Raw genomic sequence first — 14,912 nt, forward strand, 5'->3', positions numbered from 1 at the left:
CTTGATCAATCTGACAGGTGGTTATTCCAGAAAGCAGCTCCTGGTTTTGTATTTCTGTTTTATTCCACACAGGACTGTGACAGCCGTGTTTATACGCCAAAAAAAAAAACATCTGCCTTACAGCGCTTTACATGCTGAATCCTCGCGGGGCAGACTCAAGACCAACGCTGGAATCTTTAAACGCTGAGAAGAAGTTTGGTTGACAGGAAGGCATGAAAGAGTGGGGAACGCTACAGTACATCACAGCTGTCGTACAATGCGCGAGTCTCCCTCCAGCCACTGATCTATTATTTACACAGAAGAACACAATGTTCCCGCTCTCCGCTAAGCTTTCCAACCAGTAACCTTTTCATCCCTTTTACATTTCACTTTCAATCATGAGTGCCAGAAGCCCATTCAGCAATCTATTATTCCTTCAGTAAAGTCCAGGGTTGGGGTTTTTTCCCCCGTTTTTTGGTACCGGCGCTTGCGTGCCTCACCACCCAGGGCTGTGTCTGCGTCGCCAGCCTCATTCAGTCCCAAAAGGCCAGCAGGACCAGTGGGGTCAATCCACAATGAATGGGAAGCGTTGTGAACTAATAACAAATGAGAGACAAATGTGGTCTCATCAGATAAAGGCATAAAAGCCAGACTGAATCCTAAAGTGAATGAGGCAAATTTACAAGGCCGCGCTGACTAGTGTAAAGTATTAGTAATACCTTTGAAACAGAACAAATTGAAAAACTTATCATGTAGCTATGCGTGCTGCAGCTGTGCACCGATCCACACAGCGCAAGCATTACAGCCTTGGCAAACTGTGCATGCTCAGGCCAAAGTATTTCTGTAATGATCAGTAATGGATCTGATAATCAGTACTAGCTTTTTCAGTACAGAAGTCAGTATTTTATTCAGAGTGTGATCACGCGTGATTAGGTGCACCGTAATAATTCAGTAACTGAGGAAAGTGATAGCCCTAGTGGCAGGGGCTATCACTTTAGCAAGGAGTGGTCGTACGGTCAGAGTCGGTAACAGATCGGTCATATAGCAGTACAAAATCGTTAGGCAAAATCGTAGTGAGTATACAGGCAAGAGTCGGCAGCAGATCAGATAGGCAGAGGTACAGAATCGTAAGGCTAACTCGTAGTAGGTATTCAGGCAGGAGTCAGCAACAGATCAGATAGGTAAAGGTACAGAATCGTAAGGTAGAGAGTAATCAGAGGAACAGGCAAGAGGTCATACACATTAATATCAATTTACAAATAATAATAATCCTAGTCTAGTGTGAAATCCCCGGGGTCCTGCCGGATCAAAGCACACACGGATCTGACTAATGTATGAGCGCTAGCACTGTGAAGTATTCGCAACAACAGACAATGAGCAAATGACATTTCCAAGCTTAAATACTTGAGACTGGGGCGGAGGTTCACCTTCCAGCAGGACAACGACCCTAAACATAAAGCCAGGGAAACAATGGAATGGTTTAAAACAAAACATATCTATGTGTTAGAATGGCCCAGTCAAAGTCCAGATCTAAATCCAATCGAGAATCTGTGGCAAGATCTAAAAACTGCTGTTCACAAACGCTGTCCATCTAATCTGACTGAGCTGGAGCTGTTTTGCAAAGAAGAATGGGCAAGGATTTCAGTCTCTAGATGTGCAAAGCTGGTAGAGACATACCCTAAAAGACTGGCAGCTGTAATTGCAGCAAAAGGTGGTTCTACAAAGTATTGACTCAGGGGGCCGAATAATTACGCACACACCACTTTGCAGTTGTTTATTTGTAAAAAATGTTTGGAATGATGTATGATTTTCGATCCACTTCTCACATGAGAACCACTTTGTATTGGTCTTTCACGTGGAAGTCTAATAAAATTGATGCATGTTTGTAGCAGTAATGTGACAAAATGTGGAAAACTTCAAGGGGGCCGAATACTTTTGCAACCCACTGTATATATATATATATATATATATATATATATATATATATATATATATATATATATATATATACAGTGGTGTAGCTAAGGAGCTGTGGGCCCTGATGCAAGTTTTACAATGGGGCCCCCCAAGCACTCTATACATAACAATTGATACGGCGGACCAAAACCTGCCAATGGCAACTACAGTGCCAGAGGTGCAAGAAGGGGATGGGGAGCAGCTTGTTAATGATTACCACTGTTCAAAGTATCTATAGAAGTGATTATTATGAGCACAGGACCAATAGAGAGCTAATTCTGTAATTGAGGGTGGGCCCTTCGGGGCCCCTCTGCCCCAAGGGCCCCGATGCGGTCGCTACCTCTGCACCCCCTATTGCTACGCCCCTGTATATATATTTCTACTAAAAAGTGTGTTTGATTGACTTTATTCCCACCCTTTAAATTGATATATTACTAATTTTAAAATGTTAATATGATGTAAAATGAACCAGGATAGAAAGGACCAGAGTGGTTTGAATTATAAAACAACATATTTTTCACATTAAATTTTTATCGTATGCATGACTAGGGGTATGATGGGGGCGTGATCAGGGGTGTGGCATGGGTGTGGCTTAAGTGTCCCTCTTTCTCATCTTCAAAAGTTGGGAGGTATGCTAGACCCCCAACAAGCATGCGGCAGATCAGGTGTTTCTGACATTTTTGACATATCTGACAAGATTAGCTGCATGCTTGTTTCTGGTGTGATTCAGGGTGAAGTCTAAGGTGCAAGGACATCTATGCCTATAGGCTTCGGTGATGTAAATCCAGGCCCGACTAGGACTGATTGTGGATGAAAGGGGCATGCGGTGCTCCTGACGTATCCCACCGCAAAAAATGAGAAACATATGGCCCTGTGGCAGAGTGCACCCGCAGGGTCATATGCATAGCACCACCCCCTTTCCCCCTGCTGCCTGCGAGCCACCGTGTTCCGACATTCACACATAGTGCGACTCTTATGATGACTCTTTCCTTTGCTACTAATATTCTATTTCTTAGCTGTACTACACACACAATTGCATGTGTAGTTATCATTACCTCATACATTTATTTTCGCTTCAGGTTTGCTTTATATGCCAGGAATGGCCTTACCCTCATCTGATTCCACAAAGATGGCCCACAAGAGCCGACTATTGTGATTCCTGTGCGATGGCTTCCAGTGACCAGATATTGTTCATTTCAGCCAACCAACCAGCTATAGTAGGGACAACGGGACCTCAGGACTTCAGGACCACAGGCTTACACCCCCTAGTGACCAGGCTATTTTTACACTTCAGGCCCCTGTAGGGCTAAGGCCTCGATGCAGGGCCGCAAAACTCAGCGCACAAGTGATCCCCCTCCCCTTTTCTGCCCACCAACATAGCTTTCTGTTGGTGGGTTCTGATCACTCCTGCGATGTTTTTTTTTTGTTTAATTTGTTTATTTTAAATAAATTTGTCTTTTTTTTTTAATCCCTCCCTCCTCCCGCCAGCCTAAGACAGCCGATCGCTCTTGTGCCTCCCCAGGGGATCGGCGAGTGACACGGCTGTCCCCAGTACAGCGCTGCAGTAGATCGCAGCTTTTCCGTCTAACATTCTCCTAGCGGGAGCGGCGAGACTGATGATTCAAGCGGAGATACGCGCCACTTGGCGCGCGTGAACTCCTGCAACACCCCACCCCCAGCACTTTACGACAAATGGCGTGAGGAGGTTGGCAAGCAGTTAAAAATGGTCTGCTATTAGGTGGCAAACATTTGCGAGTCTCACCTGGGTCATGGGTAGGATGGAGGCGCCCAATGTTAAAAAATTTAGGTAATCGCCTACCTCTCCAGAAGATATAGACACCAGTCCAACTGGAAAAATGTTTATGCAAAAAGCAATCTGACAATACGTTTCACGGGTCATGGCCTGCTTCCTCAGGTCAATACAAAATGCCTTGATAGCATAGGGGATAGAGTGTAGCCACCTCTAATCTAATCTAAAATCCCCTTTGCTATGAAGGCGTTTTGTATTGACCTGAGGAAGTGGGCCATGACCCGTGGATAAACATTTTTACAGTTGAACTGGTGTCTATATCGTCTGCAGAGGTAAGCTATTAGTTCTCTTTTTTATTTATATTTTAAACACTAAAATAGAACACACATTGGGCATCTCCATCCTACCTATTACCAGTCAGATCTCATTTTAAAGTAATAGCTTTGCAGTTTTTAGTATCGTACTACCGTCCAGTATCCAGCAGGACCTGGAGTACCGAGCGGGGACAGTTAATTGCCTGCAGGCTTATACGTTGGTTGCAGGAACTGCAACCCACCTTTGTGAGTATATATCTATATGATTTTATCCTCCCTATACCTGACGATACTGCACCATTGGGGTCCCGGTCTCTCCCTACTTCTTGCCTAGGTATTCTTGGTCTCTACAAGAATCACAGAAGAAAACCCCCCTATGTCCCCTTGGTCATAGCAGAACACAGTGAAGGTTGCTGAAAGCTTATTAGCGTTTATGTGGTAGCAGTCATGTGTTTACACCAGCAGTGAGAACTTTTTTTTTTTACAGATCTAGGACAGCTTGCATTCACATCAGAGACTTTATACCGCTGTACATCCCGGCAGTAACACAGCCACTGAGTGTATATAAAACCATTCAATGAGTTTTCGTAACTTCCTTCTGTTTGGCGAGTGTTTTGTGTAACCCTCGAGGCTTCTGTTTACTCATCGCGGGAGAATGGCCACATGTCACACCAATTGATGACTCAGGCAGCGATAACAAGAAAGGGAACCAAAACCCATCACTGCTCAACCACAAAGCACCACGTGCAGCATTGTGATCGCCCGGTCTGCTACACACCCCTCCTGCCTTATGCAAAACCCCGGAAGGAAAACAGCCAGAGAGCAAACCTGCTGGGTACATATGCATCGGAGAACTATATTTATACTCAAAAGTTTCTAAAGTTTGACAACCGAGAACACATGCTAAAAACATTTCTGATCATTTTCATGTGAATTAGGGCTGCCCTCTCCATCCATTGTTACCAAGCAGGTCTAAAAAAAAAAAGTAAAATCATGTGCTAGTGCACATTGGGGGGGGGGGGGGGGTTAAATTTAATTTCTAAAAGTCCATTTCCAGAAATCTGTGTTGTTAAACTATACTTACCTCCCCCGCAACCTAACTGTGCAAACCCAACCTTTAACCTCCTGACAGTCTTCATTGGCAGAGTCATGTACACTGTTCAGCCACAGAGCTTGCAGTTATTGAACCTGGAGCCATCAGCGCAGTCCTAACGCCTCCCCTTCCTGCAAACCCCAAATTGTCTCACCCACTGAGTTCATTGCAGCGCGATGCAAACACTTTTCTGACTGATATACCTGTATTGATATGCCTGCATCTCATTGGCTGTGTGTAAAGACCAGAAGATGTGGCTAGGAAAAAACAAACTGTTCATTTGTAATATTTCTTATTATTGCTTTTTCAAAAAAATATGCATAATTTTTCCACTCCTTTTTGTTATATTTTAAAGGAATTGGTGACATATAGAATGCAGCAAATTATGAATGATACACATTTTTACTGTCATTTTCCAGGTCACAGCATTAGAAACCCTTCCTATATCTATACAGGTAGTCCCCGACTTACGAATTCCCGACTTATGAACGACCCGCCGATAGGAACGGCATGGATGCTGTGTTTCCATGGGTACAAGTAAAAAAAAAATTTCAAATTGGAATTGTAGTTTTTGAGAAAATCTATTTTAAAAAAATTCAAAGAAAAAATGGCTTTTAAACTTGTACAAGCAGGTACAGAGGGCAGAGGTGACACAGAGGGGGACACTGGAGGCACAAAGGAGGTACAAAGACAAAGATGGCACAATGTTCCGACTTAAGAACAGATTCAGGTTAAGAACAAACCTACAGTCCCTATCTCACTAAACTGGGCTGCTTGAGCAGTGTAGCTTAGTGAATCAACCCCTAACTGTGAGCCAGATGCAGCCATCAAAAGAGCCACATCTGGCTCCCGAGCCATAGGTTCCCTACCCCTGCTTTATAAGTTCTACACCTTATCCTACCTAATAAGCGACAAGTGTCCCTGCGTACACCGTCTCTGTGTTGCTGGGTCCGTGCTGTTCGCTACTGCGCATGTGCGCAGCACGGACCCAGACAGGTGTTGGGACTTGAGGATGGGGCCAGTGAGCCAGGCCGACGGGTGCGTGCGCACGCACGAGCGGCAAGCACGTGTGCTGTAAAAAAACAGACCTAGATCCCGTTTTTAAACGGGCTTGTGTCTACTAGTGAACTTATAAAGTAAAACTTTTTTTTTTAAAGTCAGTAAGCATTAGCTATAATAATGGCAGTAAAGAGGTACGGCAGTGAGGACAGTGGATAGTGCTCTCACTAATTATACACTCTGAAAAAACCTTCCGTTCTTCATGGCGGCTGAATGGATAATTGAGCCAATTGTAGTTCCCGGAATGGCTGCATTTTAGAGGGATTAGAATGATTCAGCGCAACAATATAGAGATTTGTGGACGGAAATTGAGATTTGTACAGCACAGGCAGAGCAGTGCGCAGGGGATAAATCTGCACTGACTCAGAAAAGTGTCTGCACTGTGACAATGCTCTGCATGAGCCAGGAAAGGGAACCATAAGCACTCGCTGTGAAGGATAAAGTAGCACCCCGTCCAGAGGCAAGTCTCATAGGGAGGACTAAAGCACTGTACAGACACTAGATGGTTCTCAGCCAAGGCCGCATCTGCCGAAAATCTGTGTACAGCAGCCTCTGATGACCCTAAGGACAGTTTTACACCTCTAACCGGTGTTATAGGTGCTTTGTGATCGGATGATCGCATCGCACTGTAACGTTAAAGCGGATGCTAAATGATGATAAACTACAGTGGCTTGCAAAAGTATTCGGCCCCCTTGAAGTTTTCCACATTTTGTCACGTTACTGCCACAAACATTAATCAATTTTATTGGAATTCCACGTGAAAGACCAATACAAAGTGGTGTACATGTGAGAAGCGGAACAAAAATCATACATGATTCCAAACATTTTTTACAAATAAATAACTGCAAAGTGGGGTGTGTGTAATTATTCAGTCCCCTGAGTCAATACTTTGTAGAACCACCTTTTGCTGCAATTAGCCTTTTAGGGTATGTCTCTACCAGCTTTGCACATCTAGAGACTGAAATCCTTGCCCATTCTTCTTTGCAAAACAGCTCCAGCTCAGTCAGATTAGATGGACAGCGTTTCTGAACAGCAGTTTTCAGATCTTGCCACAGATTCGCGATTGGATTTAGATCTGGACTTTGACTGGGCCATTCTAACACATAGATATGTTTTATTTTAAACCACTCCATTGTTGCCCTGGCTTTATGTTTAGGGTCGTTGTCCTGCTGGAAGGTGAACCTCCGCCCAAATCTCAAGTCTTTTGCAGACTCCAAGAGGTTTTCTTCCAAGATTGCCCTGTATTTGGCTCCAGCCATCTTCCCATCAACTCTGACCAGCTTCCCTGTCCCTGCTGAAGAGAAGCACCCCCCGAGCATGATGCAGCCACCACCATATTTGACAATGGGGACGGTGTGTTCAGAGTGATGTGCAGTGTTAGTTTTCTGCCACACATAGCGTTTTGCATTTTGGACAAAAAGTTCCATTTTGGTCTCATCTGACCAGAGCACCTTCTTCCACATGTTTGCTGTGTCCCCCACATGGCTTGTGGCAAACTGCAAACGGGACTTCTTATGCTTTTCTGTGAACAATGGCTTTCTTCTTGCCACTCTTCCATTAAGGCCAACTTTGTGCAGTGCACGACTAATAGTTGTCCTATAGACAGATTCCCCCACCTGAGATGTAGATCTCTGCAGTTTGTCCAGAGTCACCATGGGCCTCTTGACTGCATTTCTGATCAGCGCTCTCCTTGTTCGGCCTGTGAGTTTAGGTGGATGGCCTTGTCTTGGTAGGTTTACAGTTGTGCCATACTCCTTCCATTTCTGAATGGTCGCTTGAACAGTGCTTCGTGGGATGTTCAAGGCTTTGGAAATCTTTTTGTAGCCTAAGCCTGCTTTGAATTTCTCAATAACCTTATCCCTGACCTGTCTGGTGTGTTCTTTGGACTTCATGGTGTTGTTGCTCCCAATATTCTCTTAGACAACCTCTGAGGCTGTCGCAGAGCAGCTGTATTTGTACTGATATTAGATTACACACAGGTGCACACTATTTAGTCATTAGTACTCATCAGGCAATGTCTATGGGCAAGTGACTGCACTCAGACCAAAAGGGGCTGAATAATTACGCACACCCCACTTTGCAGTTATTTATTTGTAAAATATGTTTGGAATCATGTATGATTTTCGTTCCACTTCTCACGTGTACACCACTTTGTGTTGGTCTTTCATGTGAAATGCCAATAAAATTGATTCATGTTTGTGGCAGTAATGTGACAAAATGTTGAAAACTACAAGGGGGCCGAATACTTTTGCAAGCCACTGTTACTATAACAAGTAACTTGTCTATATATCTTTTCTAAAGTTTAGATAGTTTACTCAGCAAATCTAGCTGCAAACAGCTTCAACAGTTTATGATTATTTATTCCCGTGATACAATGAGGGCAGCCATGTTCTGTTTGTCACATTACACACAGGCAAGCTGATCTGTATCTCCCACTCCCCACTCCTCCCCTCTGCCTCTGAAATCTCTGGCTAGCAACCTCCTCCTCCTGCCCAGACTGAGCTCCCATAAGCCCTTGCTACTAAGGCTAAGAGTGCCAAGGCACTCTGGAGAAGCTGTGGGCGTGGCTTGTTTAGTTTATAGGGAATTGGGCGTATTGAAACGAAACAAAAAACGGATTTGGCTTGAGGAATGCCCTATAAACTATATGAAAGGAACACAATTATGCAAGGAGTAAAAGTTTATCTCAGCTACACTATAGCCTTTAGGGATTTCCGCGGTAATCTCTAATCTGGTTGCAAGGCAAGGCAGAAATGAGTCTCTCTAGCGCTCATTTCCTTTGGTGGAAATAGGAAGTGCATAGACAAAATATGTTCCCGCGCATGTGCGATGCTAACCAGCATCCTATCGCCGTGAGTGGTCGCCGATAACACGCGGTAAATCAGGTTGGTTGTGTACTGGTTAAGGGCTCTGCCACAGGAGACCTGAGTTCATATCTCAGCTCTTCCTGTTCAGTGAGGAAACCGTGGGCAAGTCTCCCTAACACTGCTACTGCCTATAGAATGCGCCCTAGTGGCTGCAGCTCTGGTGCATTGAGTCCGCCAGGAGAAAAGCGCAATATAAGTGTTCTGTGTCATGTCTTGTCTACTTGCAGCAAGTCGGATTGCTCCGTTGTAGGTCTGCTATGCCCCATAGGTTTTTATTGCTTTTGCGTTACCCTACAGTAAAAAAAAAAAGGGTAACACACCGCAATGAAAATGCTCCATTGTGAAAGAAGCTTGAATGGGGTGTCCTGCAATAAATCTGCAGTGTGTCTGCTTCCTGCTTTCAAGAAAGTAGTCATAGGTTTAAAATCCTGTGTTTACTAATTAGCTGCTCTGCCATGGCAGTCAGATGACAAAGCTGAGAGATCAAATTACAGTTGTGATTAGTCAAGATGAGGGGGAATTTCTCTTTGTTTTCTTTCTGTCCTGTCCAAGAGTTCAGCTTCATTTTAATGAATTTTCATGAAGCAATGTTACGCAATATCGCAAAAAATATTGTTTGTCGCATAAAAAAAAAAATCCGAAAATGTGTTACGGGCATGGACTTTTAGACACAGAGGGAAATCTGAGCCCTCTCTGTTTCCTGTAGTCTCACGTCTGTATTATAGAGGTGTGGGAGGGGCTGCTGCGATCGTCAGGAATTCTGAGAAAGACGATGTTTTCCACGTTCTGGGAATCCAGACTCTGCGCCTCAACAACATCTCCATTCCAGTTAATGAACAACCAACATGTAATCAGAGCCTAGGACTTGGCAGCCAGCTGCAGTAAATACTCACAGGGCGGGACTGGAAACAAGCGGGGCAGCATGAATTCACTGCGAGTTCCCAATGTTTTTACTCATGCTTGGCAGAGCCCAGACAATAGCAAGAGGCATTCTTTGTTTATTTTGTTGCTTTTTTGAAGTGGTGCGCATCGGTTTTACATTTGTGTGAGCCTTATAATAACATTGCTTCAACGGTGATTATAAAAGGAATTTCTGAATGAGTTTCAGAATTCCGCCTTTATCACTAATGCAAAGATAAGGCGCTATATATATTGCTTCTGAAACTGTATGTGACCTTGCAGTACCTCCCATTGTTTACCTGCAGCAGACTGCACAAAAGTCACTTCCTAAAGTTGAAGAGAAATCGAGAGCCCAATATGGTGTAGTATGTCAAAATTGATTGGATAAATGAAACAGTGAGATGGTAATACTCACAAACACGGGTTACCACCTAGGTAACCACTCATTAGGCAGGTGAGGAGATTAGACCTGTCCTCACTCAGGATTAAGAAGTCGCTCTCTGTAGATAGGAAGAAAGGGGGTAGATCACCCCTCCACCTGGGGTGGACCTAAATATATTGGTAGGTGAACAGAGGCGCCAGAAGGATAAAAGTACATACATTTTTTTTAAAAAATTGCTGGGAGGAAGTGGTGGACTCGCCTCCGTTAAAGCAGACACCAAGGACTGTGAATATATAGATATAAACATTTATTGAAAATACCCCAAAGATGCAACGCGTTTCGCGGGCACAGCCCACTTCTTCAGGCAATAAGCAGGGGATAAACAACAGCAATTCAGTTATAGCAAGCAGAGCACCTCCACAGAGGTGTTGCTGTTGTTTATCCCCTGCTTATTGCCTGAAGAAGTGGGCTGTGCCCGCGAAACGCGTTGCATCTTTGGGGTATTTTCAATAAATGTTTATATCTATATATTCACAGTCCTTGGTGTCTGCTTTAACGGAGGCGAGTCCACCACTTCCTCCTAGCAATTTTTTAAAAAATTTTATGTACTTTTATCCTTCTGGCGCCTCTGTTCACCTACCAATATAAAAGTCACTTCCTGCGCGCCACATTCCAACTTCTCCTCCACATGTCTTTCCAGCCACTTCCTGTTCTGCTTCCCTGCTCCCCTCTGCTCCTGCTAAACACTCCAACCCCACCCTCATATGTCTTCCCAGCCACTTCCTGCTCTGCTACTGCATCCCTGCTCCACTCTGCTCCTGCTAAACAGTCCAACTCCACCCTCATATGCCTTCCCAGCAGCTTCCTGCACGGCTACTGCTGCCCTGCTCCACTCTGCTCCTGCCAAACACTCCAACTCCACCTCCACCTCTATATGTCTTCCTAGCCACTAGCCACTTCCTTACATAGTTACATAGTTATTTGGGTTGAAAAAAAAAGACATACGTCCATCGAGTTCAACCTGCTCTGCTACTGCTTCCCTGCTTCACTCTGCTCCTGTTAAACACCCCAACTTTACCTTCATATGTCTCCCCAGCCACTTCCTGCTCTGCTGCTGCTTCCATGCTTCACTCTGCTCCTGCTAAACACCCCAACTCTACCTTCATATGTCTTCCCAGCTGCTTCCTGCTCTGCTGCTGCTTCCCTGCTCCACTCTGCTCCTGCTAAACACTCCAACTCCACCTTCATATGTCTTCCCAGCTGCTTCCTGCTCTGCTACTGCTTCCCTGTTACACTCTGCTCCTGCTAAACACTCCAACTCCACCTTCATATGTCTCCCCAGCCATTTCCTGCTCTGCTACTACTGCCCTGCTACACTCTGCTCCTGCTAAACATTCTAACTCCACCCTCATATGTCTTCCCAGCCACTTCCTGCTCTGCTGCTGCTTCCCTGCTCCACTCTGCTCCTGCTAAATACTCCAACTCCACCTTTATATGTCTTTCCAGCCACTTCCTGCTCTGCTACTGCATCCCTGCTCCACTCTGCTCCTGCTAAACATTCCAACTCCACCTTCATATGTCTTCCTAGCCACTTCCTTACATAGTTTTATTTATTTGGGTTGAAAAAAAGACATACGTCCATCGAGTTCAACCTGCTCTGCTACTGCATCCCTGCTCCACTCTGCTCCTGCTAAACATTCCAACTCCACCCTCATATGTCTTCCCAGCCGCTTCCTGCACGGCTACTGCTTCCCTGCTCCCATCTGCTCCTGCTAACACTCCAACTCCACCTTCATACGTCTCCCCAGCCACTTCCTGCTCATAATCTGGTGGCCACAGTACATTTGAACGTAGAGATTTGGGTAACATTTTGATGCACAATAGCTGTATAATAAATTATGAACATGAAATAAGGAGACTAATTTCAAGTTAAAAATTCTTCCCTGAGAAGAGGGAAAGCTCTGGATACTATTGAGCCATCCTGATCCTCCATCCAGGCCGTCGTTCAGCACTGTTGCCCTGGTAAATTTTCACATCCTGCGAGCACTTCGTGGTCTTCAGGAAGCCTTTCGGAAGTACAAGCATCCAAGAAAACTTGCAAAGGCGACTACAATCATACTGCACACATACAAGTCCCGCTTGCGCAGTGTGGATGTGCTCGCCGCTCGTCTTTGCAAGTACTCGGGGACGTGAATACTCCTGAAGTCTTCCCAAAGACTTCTAAAGCTTAAAGAGTACTTAAATTATAAATTACAGTTTGCTTTAAACCTAATAAGTTGCCAAGATATATAAACTCACACAAGATAAAGTGTGATTTTCTCACCCCCAGGGTCCGTATTCCACATATAGTCTTGAAATCCCCCCCCCCTATTTTGAAGCCAATCCTGATGTCATTTCCTCCCTTACGCTCCTCTGCTCGATTTGCCCACCCTTCACTATAGAAAGTGCATTGTCTCAGCATGAGATATATTGGCCAATCAGAGAGGAACAGAGGTGTGGGAAGGGAAAACAGGAGGGAAAGAGGCTTAAGCCAATCAGGCTGCAGTAGTTAAAGAAAACCTGTAAAATCAAAAAGTTCCCCTGGGGGGTACTCACCTCGGGAGGGGGAAGCCTCAGGGTCCCAATGTGGCTTCCCACGCCGTCCTCCGTCCCTCGGGGGTCTCGCTGCAACCCTCCGAACAGCGGCAATGTAAATATTTACCTTCCCGGCTCCTGCGCCGGCGCTGTTGCGGCTCTCGGCTCAGAAATAGGCGGAAATACCCGATCGCCGTCGGGTCTGCTCTACTGCGCTGGCGCAAGTCTCCGGCGCCTGCGCAGTAAAGCGGACCCGACTTAGATCGGGTATTTCCGTCTACTTCGGAGCCGAAAGCCGCAACAGCGCCCCCGCTGGAGCCTGGAAAGGTAAATATTGAACAGGCTGTCGGATCTGTCAGGCCGCTGTTCAGAGGGCTGCAGCGAGACCCCCGTGGGACAGAGGACGGCGTGGGAAGCCTCATTGGGACTCTGAGGCTTCCCCCTCCCGAGGTGAGTACCCCCAGGGGAACTTTTTGATGTTACAGTGTCTCTTTAAGTCTGAGGGGAAGTAGAGAAGCAAAAAAGGACAACCCAGCATGCCCTGCAACTTTCTTTTTGTGTACCAAATTTTGTGTGTACAAAATAAGTAAACTGGGGAATGATCATTTATCAACAAGAAAAGTAATAGAGATTTTAACTTTTGGATTGTCTGGTTAGCATCCTTATTACTTGTTTACCAGATAAAAATAAAGAATTGATTTTTGATTTTATGCCCAACAGTTAAATTTTAAGAACCCAAGGACTGAGATCACGTGACCAGATCAGTAATAATATAGCTATGTGGCTGGTTTATTACAACTGTCGGGGACATCTGTTCTAAAAATCTAGTGCATGTACAGTTGCCCTTGGCCAATTTTATTTTCTCCTCCTCAACCCACCCACCAGAAACTGCTCCATCATGTGCTGTGCCGTTGTCTCTCCTTGCCCCTCCATAGCAACAGAACATGTCGCTAGGCTGCAGCCTAGCAATGTTGCCTGTAGAGCACTCAGCCCCAAACTGTTGCCCGGGGAATTGAGTCCCGATACGCTGATTCCTGGGGGCATATGCCCAGATGAGAGCTGCAGTGACATTTTCCAATCACATTTGGCCAATAATAAAAGGTATCCTTTTCACCACGTTCCTTCTATACACGGTTGGTATTCACCTATCACTAAGAAGAGAGACAGTCATGTGATCTGACCCCACCCCTTACCATGCTGTATTATTGCTTTATCCAGGAGACGGCGACAGAGCTGCTCTGCTTCCCCTCTTGACTTGGCCTCTCGTTCCTGGATCAACCAATCAATCATTTGCGAAGCCATAAAGCAACGTTCATACTGGACCCCGTCCTCTTCTCTGGACTGCAGCAGGCCCTCTGTGCTCATGATCCTATTAGAAGGCAAAGCACATTCATGTCTCAGTCATGTTCTAGTTACAGAAAACCACACCATCCACATGACAGGAAATAGGACTGGAACATTTCTGTAAAAATAAAAATTAGGCAGTAAAATAAGCTCTGAACTTTATAGCGTATTAGCTCTGTTGTAGAAAAAACATGTGGGTCTTAGAGGAGGAAAGCCTGCATACGTAATAACGGGAAGAGCTTAAAAGTAGCTTAAAGTGAACCTTAAAGGAATCGTCAGGCTGAAAAAAAAAATGAATTCACTTACCTGGGGCTTCTACCAGCCCCATGCAGCCATCCTGTGCCCTCGTAGTCACTCACTGCTGCTCCGGTGCCCGCCGCCAGCTAGTTTCGTTTTTGCCGACCTCGGGGTCGGCGGGCAGCATTGCGTACATTTTTACGCATTCCAGCTGGTGCAGGAACGTTAACACATATATTTTTACGCGTTAGCGGTGCATTACGTGTTGCACCAATAACGCATAAAAATGTGTGCGTTAATTTTCAAGCACCAGCGGGAATGCGTAAAAATGTACGCAATGCGGCCCGCTGACCCCGAGGTCGGCAAAAACGAAACTAGCTGGCGGCGGGGGACCGGAGCAGCAGTGGGTGACTACGAGGGCACAGGATGGCTGCATGGGGCTGGTAGAAGCCCCAGG

At 45.4% G+C, this 14,912-nt stretch overlaps 1 protein-coding gene across 5 annotated transcripts in view; it reads right to left on the reverse strand.

The window, feature by feature from the left end:
- Positions 1–14,912, reverse strand: part of DEPTOR (DEP domain containing MTOR interacting protein) — a 153,040-nt gene that overhangs the window by 27,397 nt on the left and 110,731 nt on the right. For all 5 annotated transcript variants that reach the window (XM_068234933.1, XM_068234930.1, XM_068234931.1 and 2 more), the window contains one exon: positions 14,068–14,243. In XM_068234933.1, coding sequence (XP_068091034.1) covers positions 14,068–14,243 — 176 coding nt within the window. The remainder of the gene's footprint in view (positions 1–14,067; positions 14,244–14,912) is intronic.

This window comes from Hyperolius riggenbachi, chromosome 5 (assembly GCF_040937935.1).
Source record: "Hyperolius riggenbachi isolate aHypRig1 chromosome 5, aHypRig1.pri, whole genome shotgun sequence".
NCBI classification, from domain to species: Eukaryota; Metazoa; Chordata; class Amphibia; order Anura; family Hyperoliidae; genus Hyperolius; species Hyperolius riggenbachi.